Source organism: Lithobates pipiens, unplaced genomic scaffold (assembly GCF_037356315.1).
Source record: "Lithobates pipiens isolate NorthernLeopardFrog02 unplaced genomic scaffold, aLitPip1_a1.2 Scaffold_16, whole genome shotgun sequence".
In the NCBI taxonomy this organism is placed as follows: domain Eukaryota; kingdom Metazoa; phylum Chordata; class Amphibia; order Anura; family Ranidae; genus Lithobates; species Lithobates pipiens.
In genome coordinates this window covers 11,516,302-11,541,207 of record NW_027507748.1, presented here as the reverse complement: position 1 = coordinate 11,541,207, position 24,906 = coordinate 11,516,302, and the positions used below count along the sequence as shown (strand labels likewise).

The 24,906-nt window shown below is 45.3% G+C and overlaps 1 protein-coding gene across 1 annotated transcript in view; it reads left to right on the top strand.

The window, feature by feature from the left end:
- Nucleotides 1-13,818, top strand: part of VTCN1 (V-set domain containing T cell activation inhibitor 1) — a 76,087-nt gene extending 62,269 nt beyond the window's left edge. Inside the window, exons 6-7 of the mRNA XM_077479573.1 lie at nt 1,687-1,817; nt 8,664-13,818. Of these exons, the coding sequence (XP_077335699.1) occupies nt 1,687-1,802 (116 nt within the window). The 3' untranslated portion in view covers nt 1,803-1,817; nt 8,664-13,818. The remainder of the gene's footprint in view (nt 1-1,686; nt 1,818-8,663) is intronic.
- Nucleotides 13,819-24,906: the final 11,088 nt, after the last annotated feature.

The window sequence follows — 24,906 nt, the reverse complement described above, 5'->3', positions numbered from 1 at the left end:
TATTACTGACTATTGTTAATTCCTGTAACAACTATGTGTATTAGAGTTAGAATAGAAAAGAATAGAAGAGAAAATATAGAATAGATTTGACTAGAATAGATTAGAATGAATATAGCCATGTTTAGAAATTGGAATTTTGAAAAGAATAGAATAGGATAAAACAGAATAGAAAAGAATAAAGTAAAACAGAACAGAATAGAAAATAAAAGAATAGAATAGAAAATAATAGTAGAAAATAAAAGAATATAAAAGAATAGAGTACCGTATTTTCCGGGGTATTGGCGGCTGGGCGTATAAGACGACCCCCTTATTTTCCAGCTAAAAGGTTGGTTTTGGGCTACACTCATGTATATATAAAAAAAAAAAAAAAAATATATATATATATATATATATAAATATGTGTATATCTATATATACACCTCATGTATGTATATAAAAAATAAAAATTAATAGTATGGAATATAAAAGAGTAGAATAGCATAAAAAAGAATAGATTGGCATAGAAAAAAATAGAACAAAATACAGCCAATTTACTAAATTTGAAAAGAATAGAATATATATATATATATACATACACACACACACACACACACACACATATATATATATAAAATATATATATATATATATATAAATATGTGTATATCTATATATACACCTCATGTATATATATAAAAAATAAAAATTAATAGTATGGAATATAAAACATACAGTATACATTCTATTAATGAATACAAAGCCTGCTGGGATTGGCTCTGAGAGTCAGAGAGGCGCGGGCTGATGATGTTACAACCTCTGCCAATCCGAGCAGGCTTTGTATTCACTAATAGAATACATCACTCGCTGTGATTGGCTCAGCGCGGTATACTATATGTAGCCAAGTGGGCGGACATTCGTATAATAATTCGTATAATGCGTATAAGACGAACCCCAACTTTTGGGGTATTTTTTTTTTAAAGTATAAAAGGTTGTCTTGTACTTAATATAAATAATGGAATAGTAAAAAAATAAAAGAATAGAATAGAAAAGAGTAAAACTGAAAAGAATAGAATAGAAAATAATGGAATAATACAAAATAAAAGAATTGAATAAAATAGAATAGAAAGGAATAGAATTGAAAACAAAATGTAATAGCATGGAATATAAAACAATAGAATAGCATAAAAAAGAATAGATTGGCATAGAAAAAAATAGAACAGAATACAGCCATAATTTACAAAATTTGAATTTCGAAAAGAATAGAATAAAACCATAGAATGGAACAAAAAGAATATAGTAAAACAAAATGGAATAGCAAATAAAGAATATAATAAAATAAAATAGAACAGAATAGAATAGTAGAAAATAAAAGAATAGAATAGGAAAGAACAGAGTAAAACTGAACAGAAAATAATAAAATAGAATAGAAAATAAAAGAATAGGGATCTGGAGAGGCATCACTGCTGTGATGTTATCAGGAAGATATGTACAGCCCCCTCCCACCAGCCATGATCTGCCTGCACTGCATAGGGAAGCACAGAGACCAGTGATGACATCACGTGTTCTATAATAAGGGATGTTATGGCAATGGAAAGATTTTATTTAAAAATATCATTGTCATATTAATGATGGGGGGGGGGGGGGGACGACAAAATCTAAGGACATTAAACTTCAGCTTTCTGATGGTAACTTTTTATGTTTTTACAGTTACAGGTCTGAAGACAGAAGCCCGCCTGGACGTGATTGGCTCAGCCGCCATCTTGTCTCCGTCTGTTGTCCTGTTGTGTCTTCTCGCTGTACTCGCCTATCCAGCCGCTCTTTGACCTCGGATTTCCCCGGTTGGTACATCCTGGGTGTAGTCCTCAGTATACATATTAGAAGGGTGAGGGCGGGGTGAGATGGTGGGCACCGAGCCATCAGTGTGACTACTTTCCACTTTTCTGACCACTTTTCTGACCACTCACATAGACACCCAATATATATTGGGTGTCTATGTGACTCCAGAGGAATCACAAGACACTCTGCAGTTCAGCCAACATACGACAGACACTGGAGAGTAAGTAACTACATTAAAAATTCCGGCCAGTGCTTGAATGGAAACTGTTAAGCCCAATCTTATCAATCCAATCCCAAAACCAGATTCTCTATCTGGAACAGCGAAGCACCCGCCGACTGTACAGACAGAGATATGCCCACCCCTTCAAGATGTCTCAACCAGGGCCGGGACAAGGGGTGGGCAGGAAGGTCGGCTGCCCTGGGCACTGTGATATCAAGTGAGGTGGGGGGGCACCACAAGGAAATTGGGGGAGGGGAGTTGTGTTGGAAAGGGGGATTGGGGGGGGGCAGCAGGGAGTATTGTTCTAGGAGTGTAAATTTGGGGGTATGCTAAAATTTAGGGGGAGGAGGAATGGGGGGGGGGGAGAAGGTTTGTGCTAGGAGGGATGATTGAGGTGCTTTGTGCTAGAAGGGGGGGGGGATTTGCAGTGGGGTTATTGGGAGGGGCAATCTTAGAGGTAGATAATTTGTGCTAAGAGGAGTGATTTTTTTGGGGGGGGCACTTGAATTGGGGGGGGGGGGGGTGATTTGGGGGGTGGGGGATTTCAGCAGGGAAACAGATTTTCACTGGGAGGAGGGGAAATTTATGCTTAGGGGGTGAAAACAATTAGTGCTCAGTTTTTTTTTGGGGGGGGGGGATTTTTGATGACACATAATGCTCATACACCTTGGGAATGGGGGGGGGGCGCAGTTTGGCATGTTTGCCCTGGGCTCTAGATGACCTTGTCCCGGCACTAGTCTCAACTATGGCCAGACTTGGGAACAACTGTCCACCACTGTGCCCCAGTCAGTTATGGAGGGTGGTTAACACAATGAAAGGTCTCCAACCAGTGCTTGAATGGAAACTGTCTAAAGTCTAATTTTACCTGGTAATTTATCCAATCCAATCCCAGGACCAGATCCTCTATCTGGAACCATGACGTACCCCCACAACTGTACAGACAGAAATATGGCCACCCCTGGGAAGGTGGACATTATTCCTTCAAGCTGTGTCTCATCTATGGTCAGACTTGTGGGCAGCTGTCTATCGCTACATCCTAGTCATTTATGGAGAGCGGGTAACTAAATGAACCGTCTCCAACCAGTGCTCGAATGGAAACTGTCAAGTCCAGTCTTACCTGGAATCTGGTCATCATCCAATCCAATCCCAAGACCAGATTCTCTATCTGGAACAACAAAGACCCTCCAAAACTGTACAGACAGTAATATGCCCACCTTTGGAAGGTGGACAGGATTCCTTCAAGCTGTGTCTCAGCCCCAGCCAGACTTGTGGGCAAGCAGTCCATCACTGTGTCCTAGTAAGTTATGGAGAGCGGGCAGGGCTGGACTGGGAAAGAAATTTGGCCCTGGACTTCATCCAGACCGGCCCACTTACATTTTGAGTGTCCCATCAGCAGCCCCCTTACATCAGAGTGTCCCATCAGCAGCCCCCTTACATCAGAGTGTCCCATCAGCAGCCCCTTACATCAGAGTGCCCCATCAGCAGCCCCCTTACATCAGAGTGTACCCTGAGCAGCCGCCTTACATCAGAGTGTCCCCTGAGCAGCCGCCTTACATCAGAGTGTCCCCTGAGCTGCCGCCTTACATCAGAGTGTCCCCTGAGCAGCCGCCTTACATCAGAGTGTCCCATCAGCAGCCCCTTACATCAGAGTGTCCAATCAGCAGCCCCCTTACATCAGAGTGTCCCATCAGCAGCCCCCTTACATCAGAGTGTCCCCTGAGCAGCCCCCTTACATCAGAGTGTCCCCTGAGCAGCCCCCTTACATCAGAGTGTCCCATCAGCAGCCCCCTTACATCAGAGTGTCCCATCAGCAGCCCCCTTACATCAGAGTGTCCCCTGAGCAGCTCCCTTACATCAGAGTGTCCCATCAGCGCCCCCTTACATCAGAGTGTCCCATCAGCGCCCCCTTACATCAGAGTGTCCCATCAGCGCCCCCTTATATCAGAGTGTCCCATCAGCAGCCCCCTTACATCAGAGTGTCCCCTAAACAGCCGCCTTACATCAGAGTGTCCCATCAGCAGCCCCCTTACATCAGAGTGTCCCATCAGCAGCCCCCTTACATCCGAGTGTCCCATCAGCGCCCCCTTACATCAGAGTGTCCCATCAGCGCCCCCTTACATCAGAGTGTCCCATCAGCAGCCCCCTTACATCAGAGTGTCCCATCAGCAGCCCCCTTACATCAGAGTGTCCCATCAGCAGCCCCCTTACATCAGAGTGTCCCATCAGCAGCCCCCTTGCATCAGAGTGGCCCACTGAGCCATCGGCCCACCGGGAAACTCCCTGTAGTCCCAATGGCCAGTACATGCCTGAGAGCGGGTAACTAAATGAGCAGTTCCAACCAGCAGTTGAATGGAAACCGTCAAGCCCAGTCATTCCTGGTCATCGTCCAATCCAATTCCAAGACCAGGATCTGTGTCTGGAACAACAAAGAACCTCCATGATTGTATAGAGGGAGCGCTACACCCATCTCTGGGGAAATTGATAGGTTTCCTTTAGGCTGCTTCTTAATTATGGCCAGTCTTGTGGGCAGCCAGCTGTACGCCACTTTTTCACAGTAATGCCACGTACACACGATCGAATTGTCCGGCGTACTTAGTCCGATGAAACCCATTTCACCGGACAATCCGATCGTGTGTGCGGGCTTCAGCTGACTTTTCCAGCGTGAAGTCCGGCGGACTAAGAAAGTATTTTTGCAGTCCAATCTTCCCCGTCGGACTTGGGTTTCAGCGGACAATACGTTCGTCAGTATGCTAGTCCGGCGGACTAAGAATGACGCATGCTCAGAAGCAAGTACGAAAAAAGGAAGCTATTGGCTACTGGCTATTGAACTTCCTTTTTCTAGTCCCGTCGTATGTCCTGTACGCCATCGCGCTAGCAATCGCCGGACTTTCTGTGTGTCCGTGTGGGGCCAAGTCAGTTCGGTAGAAAGTCCGCCGGTATATCCGCCGGATTGTTTGCCGCCCTAAGTACGCCGGACAATTCGATCGTGTGTACGCGGCATTAGTTATGGAGAGCGGGTAATAAAATGAACAGTCTCCAACCAGTGCATCAATGGAACCCATCAAGTCCAAACTTACTCGGTCATTGTCTAGTTCCAAGGCCAAATTCTCTCTCTGGAACACGAAGGCACCTCTAGATAGGGTTGCCACCTTTTCTTCAAGTCAAACCCGAACACTTTAGCGGCGCACAGAATTATTATTTTTTTTTAATATAAACTATACATATATTTTGCTATTAAATAGCATTTCTAATCATATGAAGTTAATAACAAGAGTCCCGATTTACATCAGAGTCCACAGAGTTCTCCTTTTACATTTGAACTCGCAGAGTTCCCATCCACTGTAAGGGGGGGATTCTGCAGACTCTGATGTAAGGGAGAACTCTGGGGACTGTGACATAAGGGATGCTCTGCGAACCCTGATCTAAGGGGGAACACTGAGAACTCTGATGTAAGGGGGGAACACTGTGGCTTTGGTGTAAAGGTGAACTGTGATGTAAGGGGTGCTCTGAGAACCCTGTTTTACCTTAGTGTACTCACTCAGAGGCATGAGAGAGAAGGTAGGAGACTTCAGTCACAAACAGTGATGGATGGTGAGCTCACTTACCCCTTGGCAGTCAGCACCTTTCATCCAGATGTCTCTGAGGCTGCTGGACTTCAAATTTCCAGCCCCCACTTTCCATTTCCGAGGCACATCTCTGGGGATTGGAGTGTGGGCAGAGGGGTAGGGGCGGGAGGAAGAGGTGCAGATCGAGCCCTCGCTCCTCTCCCATCTGTATGTGTATTTGGGGGGGGGGGATTGTTAATAATGGCTTTGGGCAGTGTGAAACAGAGTGTAACGGACACTCTCAGCTTAGACAAATGCAGCCAGCAACCCTTCTGGGAAGCCATAGTCCAGTCTCAATAATGTGTCCGGGTTTCAGGCAGGCTGAAACCTGGACGCATGATGCCAAACCAGAACTGTCCGGGTGAATCCTGGACAGGTGGCAACCCTACCTCTAGAGCTGCACAGATATGCCCACCCTGGTAACATAGACTAGATTCCTTCAAGCTGTATCTCAACTATGGCCATTTTCTGTGGGCAACCATCCATGTCACATAGTTCTAAAACTGCTGTGAATGTCCAATGTGTACCAACCACTGAGCGCCTTCTGTTTCGTCTTTTCTATATCCAACTCTAGTTTAGATATAACTGGGCTGTTTATATAGACGACAACTAAGCATGATATTTGCATGTGTCATGTTTTGTCACGCGAGGAAAAAACAAACATGTTAACCATGTTTGTTTGTAAAAGATGGTTCTTCTCACTTATCTAAGTTATCTATCTTGTAGCTGGTCACATTCAACTGTACTTTCTGTAATGTATTAGAACGTAGGAAGCTGCTTGGATGAGAAGCAAAATGGCAGCAACATTACAGATCACGTCCAGTTGGAACCAACTACTACGAGTTCTAACTATGCTTTCTCATCTGAAACATATAGAATGATGAATAATAGCGGAAAAGGAGTCCTGCGCAAATCGTGCCAATACTATATAAAAATGAGAAACTCAAGAATATGCTAAGTGCAAAATTCACAGTGTAAAAAAAATTATATAATAAAATAAATAGTCCATAAAAGCACAAAATTTGTAAAAAATATATGGAAGGAAGACCAATGATGCAAATTCGAATATTCTGAGCTCCCAGAACTCTCACCTTAGAATAGAGAAAACAAGCTGATCAAAAGAACCAAAGGAGTCTCTCATTTCATTCTTTATATCCAGCCATCAAAGGAAATCCAGATGAAGGATGTAGATATTAAATTCCGCCACTAGAGGGCCATTCTTAGCATAAATGCTTGCATCTACTTCCGGTTACGTCCTACGGCCACTCCCTACGCGTTACGTCATACCACGTGACTTCTTCATGGGGGTATGATGCATGATGATTCTCTCTGTAGGAGGTGGTACATTTGGCCATTGAAAAAAAAAGGGAGAGACAGCGCTATGGTATAACAGATGTATTAATGGTATGAGCTGCCTCTACCTAATATTATCACCCAATAAGTGAAAATAAATTAGTGAAAAAAAAAGGGAAGTAGATGGGGCGCTACACCTTTTAAATATAGTAATATAACCAAATGTTATTATTAATAAGGGAAAATAAATGAAAATAAATAAGTGAAAAAGGAAATAAATGGGGTGCTCTACCCTTAAGGCCTCTTTCACACGGGGCGGATCAGTAATGATCCGCCCCGTGATGATCCGCTCGCTCAGCGGGGATCGCTCCGTTGTCCCCGCTGAGCCGGCGGCGGACAGGGCGGTCTCCGCACACTGTGCGGGGACCGCCCTGTCAGCTTTCCATTCTCCTCTATGGGGATCGGATGAGCACAGACCGTCTGTCCATGTTCGTCCGATCCGCTCTGCAGACGGATAGAAAAATAGGATTTTCCTCCGTCTGCAGAATCGGACTGTTGCGGAGGCGGACAAAATCGGGTGTCTGCAGGATGCTCATCCGCATACACCCGCTATCCCATAGGGATGAATGTATGTCCGTATTTCATCCGCAAACGGATGGATGAAATACGGACATACCATCCGCATGTGTGAAAGGGGCCTAAATGTAGTGATATAACCAAATATTGTTGTTGGTGAAAAAAAACTAAAAATTTTTTTTTCTGAATGACCAGTGAGAAGATCTTAGTGGTAAATTGCACAAAAAAAAAAAAAAAAAGAGAGAGCAGCAGTGACTGGTCCTTATACAGGAAGCTCCTGCACGGAGGTAATATTTTACACTGAATTACTGGACAGATCTGGAAGAAATACACAAAGCACACCAAGATTCAAAGCCTAGTGACTTCTCCCCAGCGGATGACAAACAAACCCCCCAGGAAGCCTGCAGACAGCGACACAGGGGCTTACACTGTGGAGGCCATCTCCCCCCCAGCAGGGGTAAGAAATCTGCTGAGGGCAATATCATTACTTGTCACTCGCACCGGGAAGTTGCTGCATTAGTGAACACATACCTCCTGCACAGCCTGCTTCTGTATTCCTTCGAACTGTTTTCTACCCGTAGCGTTTTTTAGCAACATCACTATCGCATGTCTTTTTGCGATTTATGGACTGACTTTACCTTTACCTACATTTCTTTATTATTTGGTTTCTATTAGCACTTAAATTTAAGATTTTATTTAAAATGGTTGTAAAAATAATATACGCATATTAATATTGTACTATATACACTTTGTATATATATATATATATATATATATATATATATATATTTTTTTTTTTTTTTTTTTTTGTGCAATTTACCACTAAGATCTTCTCACTGATCATTCAGAAAAAAATTTTTTTGTTTTTTTTCACCAACAACAATATTTGGTTATATCAGTACATTTAAGGGTATAGCACCCCATTTATTTCCTTTTTCACTTATTTATTTTCATTTATTTTCACTTATTAATAATAACATTTGGTTATATTACTATATTTAAAAGGTATAGCGCCCCATCTACTTCCCTTTTTTTCACATTTGGCCATTGGTCTGGGCATCATACAACTTAAAAACTGAAGACACGGCGGTACTATATCTTCTATATTTTCACGTTCATAAATGATGAAATATGTTAATTTATTTCTCTTTCAGAAATGATAATTCATGCAATATGGGGACCCCCGATGAACGGACACGAGCTGGACTCACTCTGCTTCTTTTGGAGGCTCTTTTCAGGGTCTGATGAACCTTTTTGCTGGACTTGAACATTTTTAATAATATCTGACCCGGCTTTGCCGGGGTGGACACTGATATGACTACTGAATCTTTAAACCCCTTGCTGGAGACTTTACCAACATGCTTTTTACACGAGCAATGCTCAGTCAATGTGTTAGTAAAGAGTCTCATTGCCCTTGGCCATTATTGTCTCCTTGGAGTTATGCCAGGAAGTAAAGACTTTTTCCATAATTCGTTTTTTTTTTGGACTCTATTGTAAATCATAGAATTCCTGAAGATGGAAGGAAATGGCTTCTATGTTCATGGAACTTGCAGAACACCACAGAGCCTACTGTACCTAAAGTTGACCTTGTGGCGCTCTCCTGCCATCTTGGAACTCCTTTTCTTACGATCGTAACAGAATGTCCAGGAACTTCTTAGGGGTATTTCACCTTTTTTCCCCTTCTAAAGGCCTACAAATTTTTATGCACCTGTCTATATTGGAGAAGAACCTCACTAATAATTATTTATGTTAAACAGGCCACATAACATAAGCCCAGAGCAACTTCTGGAAACAATTAACTGACTTCTCTTGTTGATGAAAGCACTATCTAAGAGTCCACATTACATTTTTAATAGATTGAGTATCACTAGCACACCAGATTGCTCTTTAATTTGATATGAAGTCAGCAGTATAAGCAATGTTGGAGGTTCTGTGTCCATTCTGGGTCCCCTTCATCAAGAAGACTATATGGCACCCAAAGCATTGAACGTACCTATTTCCTATAAAGTTGGATTAAGGACCATTTTGGTGTGTTGGTGATATGCAATCTGTTATTCAAGGTTAGCAGCACCATCCCCCTGACCACTACAGCACCCCCAATGTCGAAACAAAATTACATGGAGCTACACGGTGAGCATGTACTAGGTGGGGGGTGCAGGGTCTGTGGCGATTGGGTGCAACATAAATGTATTGAAGTAATGTAATGAAAGTTCAAAACAAACCCAGAGGGGAAGTTACCCAGCTTGGTGCACTCACAGTTTCCAACAATGTGAAGAAGCAGATTCCAGCTGGAGAGGGAGCAAAATGCAGCCTGACCATCTGGTGCCCAATCGGGAAAGTGTGCAGAAGAGATGAGACCCTATGTTTTACCTCCTCATCAGGAACCTTTCCCAATTGCTAGTACTGTCCCTCACGGGCGGGTTACCTGTCCCTACTTTACCAACTCGCCGAAGGTTTGCCAAACCTGGGAGACGGGGACTTAAAAAAGCTCTACCTGTCCCAAAATGGCCGCTAAAGTCACATGGGCATCGGATTGCTTCCTCGGTGACCCAGGAAATCATAGAGGAACCATGTTCCTCCTGACTTCTTGTCCAACTGTAATGCCACTGTGGATAGCGGCACCTGCAGTGGAGAAAGTAGACTGCACCTGCCTACAAGCAGTTTGGACATTTATTCTCATGTCTCTGCCAGACACATGTGCATGAAATTGCAGTTCATTCACAGCATTTTGTAGCTGAGCAGAAAATACTTCTTATAACCTTCAATATTTTGCTGCCTTGATTTACAATATTTAATTTCATGGAACAAAGTATACTTTTTAAATGTTATTATGTTTATTTTTCAAGTTGTTATTTTTTAAAGCAGCTATGGATCATCATTTTTTTTTTTTTTTTTTTTTGTAAAGGAGACAGGATTTGGCAGATGTTAAGCTATCATTGCTGGTTCAATGGTTTGAGTTCTCCTTTCGTTTTTGTTTTTGTGGCCCACAGGTGTAACTACCACCAAAAAAGTCTGGAGCCAAGGAAGGGGGATATCGGAGCAGAGTTTGTCGTGGACAGGGTCAGCCATTTAATAAAATAATTTCTAAGCACTGCAAAGCCCTCACTGTAGTCAATGACATCCCCTATCTGTTGGTCTGGGCATTAGAAGTGTGAGCTAAGTGTGGGGGAGGTGTAATGTGGTGCAGCAGCAATAAACATTCCAGTTGCAGAGAACAGAACTTGTATTGAGGTTAAAGCTCAGCAATTCACAACAAGCCCAGCGGGAGGCACCCGACTCTGAATGCCCACCGGATGCAACAGCCATGTGTAGCAAAACAGGTCTCGGATGTGCAAACAGCATCTGTCTTGAGGGGAAGAATGTGGCCTGGCCCAAATGAGGAGGCCCCAGGAAGGTGTGTCCCCATCCTTTCCCTACTCCCTGTCCGATGGGGGATCTGTCCCTGCACTACCAACGCATGAAGTGCATGCCAAGCTTGGTAGCCTGGACCTTAAATAGGCTCTGTCTGACCCAAGATGGCTGCCAGAGTCACATGGGCCAGCAGCATCTAATTGTATAGCTTCCCCAGTGACCCAGGAAACCATAGAGGAACCACACTCCTCTTGAGTTCCCCTCCAACAGCAATGCCGCTGTGGTTGAACGCCATCTACAGTGGAGAAAATAGACTGCGCCTGTCTAATTATGGTCTACTATTCTGCAGATTGTTTTGCCTGCCCAAATTGGCAAAGCTCATCCAACGCAATGGATGACTGCTCCACACCACTTTCGAAAGTTAAAAATCAACTTTATTGTTTAACACAAATACAACCAGAAGCCTCCATCTAACATAGTTTGCCATCTATTGGGGTTTAATTGTAAATCAATCGTAATTGCTCTATGATTAAGCTCCAGTAGGGAGGTGAAATGAGTTAGTGGAAGGATCCTGGTGTGTCTGTGTTCTTGTGCTGAACAATAACGTTGATTTTACCCTTTGGAAGTAGTGTGCAGCTTCAGAGCTTTGCTGAATTGTGGGTGGAAGGAATGGGACCCAGACAAGTGGCAGCTGGAGCTGAGGATTGCAGAGGTCTTAGGAGCAGCTTCATCTTTTGTCAGTAACAATGGGTGACTGCGCTGGTGGAACGTTCTTCTTCCTGGTGTTGGAACCTGTGAAAACTGTTTGCCCTTAATTGAATATTTATGGTGGACACATCTATTCTTATAGCAGACTTTTCCCCCAAAATATGAAAAAACATTGGCATAACCAGCAGTTTATACATAGACCCGTTTATGTCTAATGGACACATTGTAGTGCAGTTGAAGGTCAAGGCTCTTCTAGCTGTAAGTTATAAAAATGCAAGGAAGTAAATGGATCTATGATCTCAATGCAATACACCCGGTGGGGCACAGTGTTGATCTGGATTTACAATTTTTTCTGTAAAGTGTTAATTGTTTTCTCCAGATAAATATTTCTTGAAACATCAAGATTTGATAAATTCTTTTTTTCTTCTTTTATTTATTTACTAGGATTATGTTAGGATATGGCTTTTTTTAAGAATTATTATGTTACTCAGGGGTTAATGTTTTATATTAAACCAATATTTGGTTTGCCAAACCATTTAAAGTGACACTAAAAATAAAAAAAAATATTAAATTCAAGTAAGTATTCTTAACTTCTCTTCAAACCTCTCAGCCTCCTCCAGATCTCTAAATTATTTTTGTTTGCTGCTGTGATCTGGCTTCCTGTTAGAAGATGGCTATGTTCATTCTCCATGGCTCCCCTGTATGTTGAATTGTAGCCACTCTCTTGCTCACTCCTGAGATGGACTATGGCATGAGTCTCCAAACTTTCTAAACAGGGGGCCAGTTTACTGTCCTTCAGATTTTAAGGGGAGCAGACTCTGGCAATTGGGAGTAGAAAGGGTCAAGATCAGGGGTGGACTGACAACTCATGGGGCCCCCGGGCAATGGGAGATTATGGGGCCCCCAGGCAATCAGAGATTATGGGGCCACACAGTATACACACACACAGTATACAATCACACAGTATACACAGACATGCTTCTATTGGCTGAAAAGGTACTGGAGAGGTGGGGCAGTTATAATCTCGGGATTTTTAGACCAAAAGTATGTCGGTGAGGGACATTTCAGAGACAGATGAAAAAAAACCCACAGATTTTTACATACTGTTCCTGGTTTTACTGAGGCTGGCAACCCTGTTGGGGCCCCCTAGTGACCCGGGGCCCTTGGGTAGTGCCCGAGTGGCTGAATGGTCAGTCCGCCCCTGGTCAAGATGTCAGTGGGAAAAAACAATGCCCTATCTTTAGTGTCAGTGGGAGGAATTGTGCCCCATCATTGGTGTCATTGGGATGAATTGTGCCATTTCATTTGCGCCATTGGGCCAATTGTTGGTATCATTGGGAGGAATTGTGCCCCATCGTTGTGGTCATAGGTGGGGAATTGTGCCCTTTTACTGGTTTCAGTTTGGGGGGGGGAATTATGCCCCACTGTTAATATCAGTGGATGAAATAGTGCCCCAAGGGCTGGATAAAAGCAAGCAAAGGGCTGATTCTGGCCCCCGGGCCACAGCTTGGAAGCCACTGGACTATGGGATGTCTAGTGTGCATAGAGCAGTGTACAGAACTTGGAGGCCACTGGACTATGGGATGTCTAGTGTGCATAGAGCAGTGTACAGACCTTGGAGACCACTGGACTATGGGATGTCTAGTGTGTATAGAGCAGTGTACAGAACTTGGAGGCCACTGGACTATGGGATGTCTAGTGTGCATAGAGCAGTGTACAGAACTTGGAGACCACTGGACTATGGGATGTCTAGTGTGCATAGAGCAGTGTACAGAACTTGGAGACCACTGGACTATGGGATGTCTAGTGTGCATAGAGCAGTGTACAGAACTTGGAGGCCACTGGACTATGGGATGTCTAGTGTGCATAGAACAGTGTACAGAACTTGGAAACCACTGGACTATGGGATGTCTAGTGTGCATAGAGCTGTGTAAAGAACTTGGAGACCACTGGACTATGGGATGTCTAGTGTGCATAGAGCAGTGTACAGAACTTGGAGACCACTGGACTATGGGATGTCTAGTGTACATAGAGCAGTGTACAGAACTGCAACTAATGTAACGATACAAACAAAGGGAAGTGAGGGGGGAAAAGGAAGAAAAACACAGTAAGAAACAATTTCATGAAAAATAGATTACAGGTCCATTAAGTGGTGGATGTCAGGGCCGAGACGGTGGGCAGGAGGGACGGCTGTCCTGGGCGCAGTGGAGACTTGTGCTAGAAGGGGTGCTTTAGAGGGGGGTGATTTGAACTAGGAGGGGGGATTTGTGTTAGGAAGGGGTATCAGTGTGGGGGGATGATTCAGGGAATTTGTGCTAGTAGGGGAAATTTGGGGTGGAGGATTAGTGCTAGTGGAGAGGATTTGGGGGGATTTTTTGCTCGGGGTGGGGGATTTGGGGGGGGGGCAGATGATTCATGCTCAGAGGGGAAATTTTGGGGGTAGAGAATTTGTGCTAGGAGCAGGGATAAGGGGAGGGAGAGGATTTGTGCTATCAGGAAGGATTTGGGGAGGGAAAGGATTTGAGCTGGGAGGGGGCATGTGTACTGGAAGAGGGGGAGTTTCTGAATTATGCCTGTCAAAAAGAATTTGTGCTTTATGCTGGGGGGTAAGTGTAAAGATTGGTGCTCAATTTTTTATTTTTTTTTGGTAGGGGAGAGATTTTTGTTGACACATGCTGGTACATTTTGGGGGTGAGGAGGGGCACCGTTTGGGAGCTTCACCCTAGGCTCTGGTTGACCTTGTCCTGGCACTGGTGGATGTGTGTGGATTATTATTGGAGAATAAGGATATCATTTAGTGTCACTTTAAGGAAAGTATCTATGTAACTGTGATGGATATTATGGTTAAAAACTGTTGCCCAATGAATTCTGTAATGTAACAAATTCATTTCATAATAAAGTAAGTGCTACCTCCATTTGTTCTCCTTCTTCCATATGTGTGCACTGTGTATACTGTGTGTGCCGGAAAGTGATTCTCCCGCACCTCTCACCTCCTATACTTGAATCCCAGAAGATTTCAATGTCTTCCTCTAGCAGTTTCCATGCAAGAAGGTGCCAATCTATTATCTGGGAAATTGAGGATCTGCTAAACATAATATATTAAAGTGATACTACTGAACACACACTGTGTCATTTACATCATTCCTTCTATTTCTGTATGTGGATGATGGCACTGTAATTATTTTAATAAAAAACATCTAAGCACCTTTTTCCTAATTGATATACAGCTGTCACATGACCCAGCTCTCTCCCAGCCTGTTTGCAGGGAAACATAAGCAGGAGGAGCTTCTAGTCCTCTGCTGCTGGTCACATATTCAATATAAAAAAAATAGAAAAAAACAGCCTCTAGAATGCAGAGTAAAAAGAAATTATAAATATCAATAAACAGTTTTAAATTGTCATAAAAAAATGCCAGTCACATGCTGTGTCACTCTCCTCCAGCTTGTGTCTTAGAATAAGAGGGAGGTGAAGCCTCCACCAATCTACATGTCTGCCTCCATTGTGTTTTGTTGGTGAGTGGGCATGGAGGAGGAGGGAGGGAGTGGGCTGTCATTTACCACCAAATGTGTAGAGCACTGCTTCCTGCTTGCATATGCAGCCTCACCTCTCAATGTGCTGACGTCACAGTACTCAAAACCCACACGTTTCGTCTACTCGGATGTCTCAAGGAGCAGTCCATTTTTAAAAACGATCAGATTCCTAGTGCAGGGCTTACTTGGGAGTGTAGCACTGACCCCCGAAGGAGCTGCTGATTTTTATTGGGCTTACCGTTACCTCACCTGCTCACCTCTCCGTCTCAGGGGTTCCCATTGGAAAGTAACCCAAAAAATGTTAGCTCCGACACTTAGTCCTTTTTTCAAGATTTATTTGGCATAAACACAAAATCTTTCTGTAGAGGGTTAAGGGGAGTTCAGGTACCTGGTACATGCGGGTTAGAGGTATTTTCCTGATCCAGAGGACAAACAGCTCCACAGACTGGATCCAGCAATCACCGGATAGGCCTCTCTCACTGACCTAGCAGCCGGTGGGATGCTCAAACAAAGTCTATGCCACAGACTTGTCAATTGAAATGAAACTTCTTCAGGAATTAAAGCACTGTCGCACAGTACCAGTTTCATTTCAGCTGACCCGGTGATACCGTATAGTTGGTGACTCAGGTTGCGTCCTCCAACTGGGTTTCCCGGCTCCTCCAGAGATACCAGCCTTGACGCTTGGTCCTCTCCTGGAAAAGTCCTCCCCTGGATCCTCCAGTCGCTTGGCTTCTCCCCGCAGGCAAGACAGCACAGGACCACCCCTGGATCAGTAAGCCCCAAGACTTTGGGGCCTACTCTCTCAGTTGCAAAGCCTCGGGCCAGCCGGCCCCCGAGGCACAGGAACATGCAGCACACACCCCAGGCCAGGAGAGCCATGAGGTCAGGATAGTGAACCCCGAAAAAGAGAACCCTGAAAATGGTGTCAGTACCTTAAATACCCCCACCCAGAATGCACAGCGGGTGAACCACTCCCACTGGGCTACTTCCGAGCAAAGGTGGTATTCAATGCATCCAGCCTGTTGCATTTCTACACTTTGAGCAAACAAGCAGGACAAAACTCTGGATAGCCGCACACTGGAAAAAGACTTGAAATCCCATCTTTAATTGAAACAGCGTGGGTCACATCAAAACAAAATCAAAAAATCCACAGCAAAAGAATAACAGGGTACAGGAAACTGACGCATTTTGCACAGTAATCAGTGCTTACTCATAGCGAGTAAGCACTGATTACGGTGCGGCTATCCAGAGTTTTGTCCGGCTTGTTTGCTCATGGTGTGTGTAATGGTCAGCACCTGGGGCTCATCAATAGGAGACAGAGCTTCAGTCCTCCAGGATTACTTTGGAGCGGTGGTTCATCCTTTCTAGCATTTCTACACTTACCTGTGGAAATTCTCTGTGGGAGATATCATATCCTTCCTCCACATGGGTCAGGACCATTCCCCTGATTCTGCGGGACATTACCACGGTTCTCTTCGCCCTTCAGAGGCTACCTTTCAAACTTACTAGGGATATTCCCTTGTCTGACCTCACAAGGTAGCGTTTCTAATTGTAATCGCCTCTGCGTGGAGGGTCTCTTAGTTAGAAGCCATATCCCGTAAAGAACCTTTTCTAGTTTTACACAAGGACAACGTTTTCTTGAGGCCTCTTTTCTCCCTGAGATGGTTTTCTCATTCCACCTCCACCAAAGGAAACTTCCCACCCTTGTCTGGATGTGCCATTGGAGTCTATCACTCAGCTATAGCCTCTTCACGTAATCAGATTCCCTCTTTGGGCCTCCAGTGGGTTCCTGCTGGAGACTTCCTGCTCAAACATTGATAGGTGGATTTAACATGTCATCATTCAAGCTTGTGTAGTGCTTAATGGACTTTTCAGCTTCAAGCATCTGTTTCACAGATTTGCGAAATTGGTTCTTTGTTCACTCTCTTGTTCTATCAGCTGGATGTTAAGGCCTGCTCTGAAGCCAGTTTAGGGTGTAAGGCTAGGGTGACCAAACGTCCCTGGTTTCTGGGGACAATTACTGGATTGAGGACATTGTCCCTGAAGCCCGTCTGTTCCCAGATTTTTCCCCGGATTCAGGGCCTATCCTGGGCGGGTGCACCGCAGGCTGGGACTGAGGAGGGTGCTCAGGGCCAGCCCTACCATGGGTCCCGCTGGGCTATCTTGGATGGAGAGGGAGGCAGGGGGGGGGGGGGCGCAGCTGGATTATACAGAGCAGGGATCTCCTACTTACCCGACTGTCAGACAAAATCCCGCCTCCTGGGCCCGCTACTACAGTAGACAGCACACTGGCGACGTCTATCATAAGTGATGGGACTTTTTCTGAGGACAGCGGCCGTGCGGGGTAAACAGGAGATCCCTGCTCTGTATTTCTCCTCTCCTCGCTCGCTATGCACTGATCACAGGTAAGCCTGAGCTGCTGGGCACTGAGCAGGCTGAGCTGCTGGGCACTGAACAGTCTGAGCTGCTGGGCACTGAACAATCTGCATTGATGGGCACTGAACGGGCTGCATTGATGGGCACTGAACAGGCTGCATTGATGGGCACTGAACAGGCTTCATTGATGGGCACTGAACAGGCTGCATTGATGGGCACTTAACAGGTTGCATTGAGGGGCACTGAACAGGCTGAGCTGCAGGGTACTAAACAGGCTGAGCTGATGGGCACTAAACAGGCTGCATTGAGGGGCACTGAACAGGCTGAGCTTATGGGAACTGAACAGGCTGAGCTGCTGGGCACTGATCAGGCTGCATTGATGGGCACCAAACAGGCTGCATTGATGGGCACTTAACAGGTTGCATTGAGGGGCACTGAACAGGCTGAGCTGCAGGGTACTAAACAGGCTGAGCTGATGGGCACTAAACAGGCTGCATTGAGGGGCACTGAACAGGCTGAGCTTATGGGAACTGAACAGGCTGAGCTGCTGAGCATTGATAAGGCTGCATTGATGGGCACCAAACAGGCTGAGCTGCTGGGTACTGAACAGGCTGAGCTGCTGGGCACTAAACAGACTGCATTGATGGGCACTGAACAGGCTGCATTGAGGGGCACTGAACTGGCTGCATTTAGGGGCACTGCCACTGAATAGGCTGAGCTGATGTGGACTGAACAGGCTGCACTGATGGACACTGAATAGGCTGGATTGATGGACACTGGTGAGGTTGCATTGATGGGCACTAATCAGACTTCATTGGTGGACACTGATCAGGCTGCATTGATGAACACTGGTGAGGCTGCATTGATTGCCACTGATCAGGCTGCATTCATGGACACTGGTAAAGCTGCATTGATGGGCACTTATAAGGCTGCATTGATGGACACTGGTGAGACTGCATTGATGGACACTGATGAGGCGGCATTGAAGGACACCGGTGAGGCTGCACTGAGGAGGCTGAGCTCATGGGCACTGATGAGGCTGCAGTGATGGGCACTGATTAGGCTTCATTGATAGCTATTGGTGAGGCTGCATTGATGGGCACAGATGAGGCTGAGCTGATGGGCACTGGTGAGGCTGCATTGATGGGCACTGATCAGGCTGCACTAATGGGCACTGGATAGGCTGCACTGATGGGTACTGGTGAACTTGAGCTGATGGGCACTGGTGAACTTGAGCTGATCGGCACTGGTGAAGCTGCGCTAATGGGCACTGATGAGGCGGCATTGATGGCCACTGAACAGGCTGCATTGATGGGCATTGAACAGGCTACATTGATGGGCACTGATTAGGCTCTATTGATGGGCCCTGGTGAGACACTGGTAAGACTGCATTGATGGATACCGGTGAGGCTGCACTGATTAGGGTGAGCTGATGGGCACTAATGAGGCTGCATTGATGGGCACTGGTGAGTATAATACACTCTTCAAATGTGCTTTCAAATGCATGGTTTTCCCTTTTATGAACAAGAAAATAATGACATTATGTGGTTGGGCTGGTATAATATTGCTATGAGGCTGGTATGAAATGATTTCCAGAAATAACATATATATATCATACAATCATTATATACTAAACACACACCACATACACTGCATGTATAATTTGAGGAAAATATGGTTATAAAATAGTTTACTATTTGTAAAAAAAAAAAAAAAAAATTATATATATATATGTCCCCGGATTTCATTTTAAAAATCTGGTCACCTTATGCAAGGTACTACAGGTTGCTTTTTGAGTTTGTCAAGCCTTTTGGCTCATTTGTTACTTGGGCCTGTTGACATTATTTGTTGCTCACCCCTCAGTTTGACTGCCTTGGGACGTCCCAAGGTTTAAGACTAAAGATCTTGTCTCCTGTCTTGTATGACATAGAAAATAGGATATTTGACTTGCCAGTAAAATCCATTTTTTGGAGTACTGTACAGGACGTGGCCCCCCCTTCCCCCGTTCTTATGACCCCCCTCCTCTATTGCTTGCTACAAAAATGAAGCTAGCTTTTCGCTAGTGTCCAATCACTTAAAGGTAGTTGCACATAACTCATGGTTTAAGACTTTAGATCCTCTCTCCTGTACTGTACTCCATTTTTGCAAGTGGTACGTTAAAATTCTAAAAAAATAAATAAATAAAAAAAAATGAAAACGTAAAAATAAGGCAATAACTATCTCCCCTGTACAATAAAAAAAAATAAAAAATCAAACTACACATTGTAGGAAAGAAATTGGTCACCCAACCAAACCACGTCACTGTCTCATTATCTCACTCTCCTCCTCTGGTCTGCGTGTATCCGTCCCCGATCAGGGCAGGTAATGCATTTTCAAAGATGCCCAATTAACAAATAATGTCAATGAGGTCAGATAAGTAAAAGTGAAAATTGTAAATGTGTCTTTAGCTCAGTAAACAAGAGCCCAGAGGCGTCCCTTCTGTTGCAGGCAGCGAGGCGCCATCCTCTGTGGTGTGACAGTCACCAAACAGATTGCACAGGAAGTGCTATAAATACTCTCCCAGTTCTCACCGTTTCTCACCACCAGACAGCGTACAGTAATAACCAACCAGCGATGGTAAAAATGCTCTTAAAGTGGTTGTAAACCCTTACAATACACTTTGACCTACAGGTAAGCCTAGATTAAGGCTTACCTGTAGGTCCAAGAAATATCTCCTAAACCTACACGGTTTAGGAGATATTTGCTGAAAGACAGGCACCGCTGTCTACGGCGCATGCGCCGTAGACAGCGGCGCGCAGGCGCACTGAGCGAGCCGCGGTCAACGGCGATATGCCGTGAGTGGCGGCTCCCGTGCGCATGCGCGGGAGTGACGTCATCGCGGCTTCACCGAATGACAGCGGCGGAGCAGTGAGACCCACTGAGAAGATGGATGCGCCGGACTACAGGGGACATCGGTGACATCGCTGGCTCCTGTGTCAGGTAAGTGACACATAATGGACTACTATGCGATGCGATGCGATGCACAGTAGCCCATTATGCTTTACCTTTGCAGGGAATCAAAGAGGAAGTAAACCCATCAAGGTTTACTTCCTCTTTAACCAGTTCCCGACCAGCGCACGCCGATGTACGTCAGCAGAATGGCACGGGCAGGCATATTGGCGTACAGGTACGTCCAATATTCAATGCCGCCCAGGCATCGGGAGCGCGCCGCCGGCGGCGCGCTCCCACGCTGGTTGGGACCCCCGTGAGTCCGGTCGCGGGACCCGCGGACTCGATCGCCGCGGGCATCCCCGCGATCGTCTCACGGGACGGCTGAATGGAGGAAATGCCGTGTAAACAGCATTTCTCTATTCTGCCTAGCAACTAGTGACGCTGATCTCTGCTCCATGTGATTGGAGCAGAGATTAGTGTTCACTAAATGAAAGCCCAACCCCCCCACAGTTAGTAACACACCCCTAGGAACACTTAACCCCTACACTGCCACCCACTGGTTAACCCCTTCACTGCCAGTGTCATTTACACAGGAATCACTGCATTTATATAGCAGTGATTGCTGTATAAATGACAATGGTCCCAAAAATGTGTCAAAAATGTCCGATGGGTCCCCCACAATGTCACAGTTACAATAAAAATCGCTGATCGCCGCCATTACTAGTAAAAAAAAAAATAATAAAAAATTATTAATAAAAATGCTATAAAACTATCCCCTATTTTGTAAACGCTATAACTTTTGCGCAAACCAATCAATAATCGCTTATTGCGATTTTTTTACCAAAAATATGTAGAAGTATACGTATCGGCCTAAATTGAGGGAAAAAAATGTTTTTTTATATATTTTTGGGGGATATTTATTATAACAAAAAGTAAAAAATAATGCGTTTTTTTCAAAATTGACGCTCTATTTTTGGTTATAGCGCAAAAAATAAAAACCGCAGAGGTGATCAAATACCACCAAAAGAAAGCTCTATTTGTGGGAAAAAAAAGGACATCAATTTTGTTTGGGAGCCACGTCGCACGACCGCGCAATTGTCAGTTAAAGCGACGCAGTGCCGAATCGCAAAAAGTGGTCTGGTCTTTGACCAGCAAAATGGTCCGGTCTGTAAGTGGTTAATAAACCTTTCAAAAATGTCCTTGAACTTGAGTTTTTTGGTCAGAATTTCCGACCGTGTGTAGGCTTCATCTGACTTTTGCTGGCAAAATTCCAGCCAGCAAAAGATTGAGAGCAGGCTCTCTATATTTTGGTCGGAAAAAGTTCTGTTAGAAAATTCCGATCGTGTGTACAAACTCTGACGCGCAAAATTCCTATGCATGCTCGGAAACAATCCGACGCATGCTCGAAAGCATTGAACTTCATTTTCTCGGCTCGTCGTAGTGTTGTACGTCACCGCGTTCTTGGCAGTCGAAAGTTCAGAGACATTTTGTGTGACCCGTGTGTATGCAAGCCGAGCTTGAGTGGAATTCCGTCAGAAAAACCATCCAAGTTTTTTCCGATGGGAAAAATAGAGATCCACTCGTGTGTACGAGGCATAACTGGCTCGATTGTTTCCAGTGGATATCTCAGAATAAAAAATGGGTGAGGTCTCAAACCAGTGGAGGTTCAAGTGTATCTCCAGGGTCTCCAGTGGAATCCTTTTAGCAGAAAAATCAGCAGAAGCACATTGTGGACCCAGAGGGCTCCAGCCCAAAATTCAGAATGGTCTGTGGACAAAGACTCTTTCACAAGATTTCTCACGGTGTTTGTTGAAGCTGGGTCTGACCTGCCAATAAAAAAAAAAAAACCATCAGTGATTGGCTGTTAACAAGCGTGCAAGGCCAGCTCATAATGTATCTCTTACTAGGGCTTTCTGCATCTCTTATAAAGAGTTTAGCAGATGACACATCATGGGAAGCTCCTGAGAACACCCTACTGGAGAAATCCCTACATCGTACTGGAGAAAACCAGGAAAAAAAAGTGCAGAATTAAGATGGTCATTAGGAAACATCGCTACATGAGTATCGTGAAGTGACATCAGAGTACACTTTCCTAACACGTAGCTTTGGGAACTTGTGAGGTCCTCTGGCACAACAAAGGGGCACTGCCAGTCTGCAGTTTGACTGTACCAACGTACTGCATTATGACTTCCCTTTCTCTGGCCCAGCAAATGGTCCATCCTATTGGGGATCCTTCAAGGCTTGGCTGGTTCCACATTTCATAGCTTTCTCGGTGTTCCACTATGTACAGCACATGTACACCCCCATAACCAGGCTTGGCCCCAGCAGCTTGTTACAATTACATTTGTCATCGGTATAAGCAGCCTATGTGGTAAAAAAATCGAATTTTTCCTGCACATGGCAAGTCTGGTCCCGAACACACCCAGCCATGGCCAGGACAAGGGGGTGGGCAGAAGGGACGGCTGCCCCTGGGCACTGTGGTATCATGTGAGGTGAAGGGGACACTGAAAAGAGCTTGGTGGGGGGGGGAGGGTATTTTTGTTGCAAGGGGGAACTTGGAGGGTGGCAGTTGGTAAGTATTGTTCTAGGAGGGGAACTTTGTGGGGGTATGCTAAGAGTGTTAATTTAGGGGGCTTTGTGTGGGGAAGGGGAATGAGAGAAGAATATTTGTGCTTAGAGGGAAGATTTGGGGGGATTTGTTTTGGGGGGGGGGGGTTCCAGTGGGGGGGGGGAGAGAAGATGTGTACTGGGAGGGGAAATTGGGAATTTTTAGGGGTAGAGAATTTGTGCTAGGAGGGGTGATTTTTTTGGGGGGTGGGGGAGGCAAAGATTTGTGCTGGGAGGGGGGATTTCAGCAGGGGGAATGATTTGTACTGGAAGGAGGGAAAATTATGCTTAGGGGCAGTGAAAGGGATTAGTGCTCAGTTTTTTTTGTTAAGGAGGATCTTTGTTGCCACATAATACTCATACATCTTGGGGGGGGGGCAGTTTGGCATGTTCACCTTGGGCTCTAGAAGACCTTGTCCCAGCACTGCACCCAGCTCTTTACCACTTGCTTCTGATTGTAGTGGGGAATGGTGAGGTTGAATTAAAAAAAAAATGAAAAATAATAAATAAATATAAAGAACATTATACTGTATGTATAATAATAATAATAATAATATTTTTTTTTAAGTATTGATTTTGACAATTGACTGTTAACCAGGCCAATTCTGACATTTCTCTCCTACATGTAAAATTCATTATTTTTTTGCTAGAAAATTACATAGAACCCCCAAACATTTTATATGTTTTTTTTTAGCAAAGACCCTAGAGAATACAATGGCGGTTGTTGCACCTTTTTATTTCGCACGGTATTTGCGCAGCAATTTTTCGAGCAAGTTCAGAAAAAAAAAACAGTTTCATGCTTAAAAAAAACAAAAAAACAGTAAAGTTAGCCCAATTTTTTTGCATAATGTGATAGATGAAGATACGCCGAGTAAATAGATACCCAACATGTCAGGCTTCAAAATTGCACGCGCTCGTGGAATGGTGCCAAACTTTGGTATTTAAAAATCCCGCTTTAATTTTTTTTACTGGTTACATGTTTTGCGTTACAGAGGAGGTCTAGGGCTAGATATTATTGCTCTCAGTCTAAAGCCGCGTACACACGTAGCCGTCTGTCCGACGTACTTAGTTTGGTGGACGTCCGCCAAACTGTCCATCGGAATTTTCCAACGGGCTACTTGCCCACACACGGCACTTTTTCAGCGGACTAATACGGCGGACTAAGACCGCCGTACTAAGTCCGCCGTACTTTCGAAATGAACGGACTCGCCCACACACGCGGAGGAAAGTCCGCTCATTTCGAGCGCGTCTCCAGGTAGGCGGGGCCCGCGAAGGAGACGTCGCTGGCCCCGCCGCCTGGTATGGACTTAAAGGGGAACCCCCAACTCCGAAAAAAATCGGCGTGGGGGTCCCCCCCAAGTCCACAACAGACCCTTGTCCGAGCACGCTACCTGGCCGGCCAGGAAAGGGGGGCGAGCGAGCGCCCCCCCTCCTGAGCCGTGCCAGGCCGCGTACCCTCAACATGGGGGGTGCATTGGGGAAGGGGGGCCGCGCGGCCCCCCCACCCCAAAGCACCTTGTCCCCATGTTGATGAGGACAAGGGCCTCTTCCCGATAACCCTGGCCGTTGGTTGTCGGGGTCTGCGGGCGGGGGGCTTATAAAGCCATGTGACACCGCCCCTTGTCCCTATATAAGTGGCCGCGCAGCGCGTCCCTGGCATTGTGGCCGGAGAGAGCGTCGAGTCAACATCTCCAGGAGAAGAAGGAGGAGAAGAAGAAGAAGAAGAACGGAAGGCGGCAGCGGCGACAGAAGACCAGGCCACCGCCTGTAAAAGAGCTATAAGAAGGCGCGGTGGCCCGGCAGAAGAACCGAAGAGGGGGACAAGACCCCCGAAGTCGGGAGAAGAGGCCGGCGGCGAGGAAGAAAGCCGGACTCCTCCGCTAGCAAAAGAGCT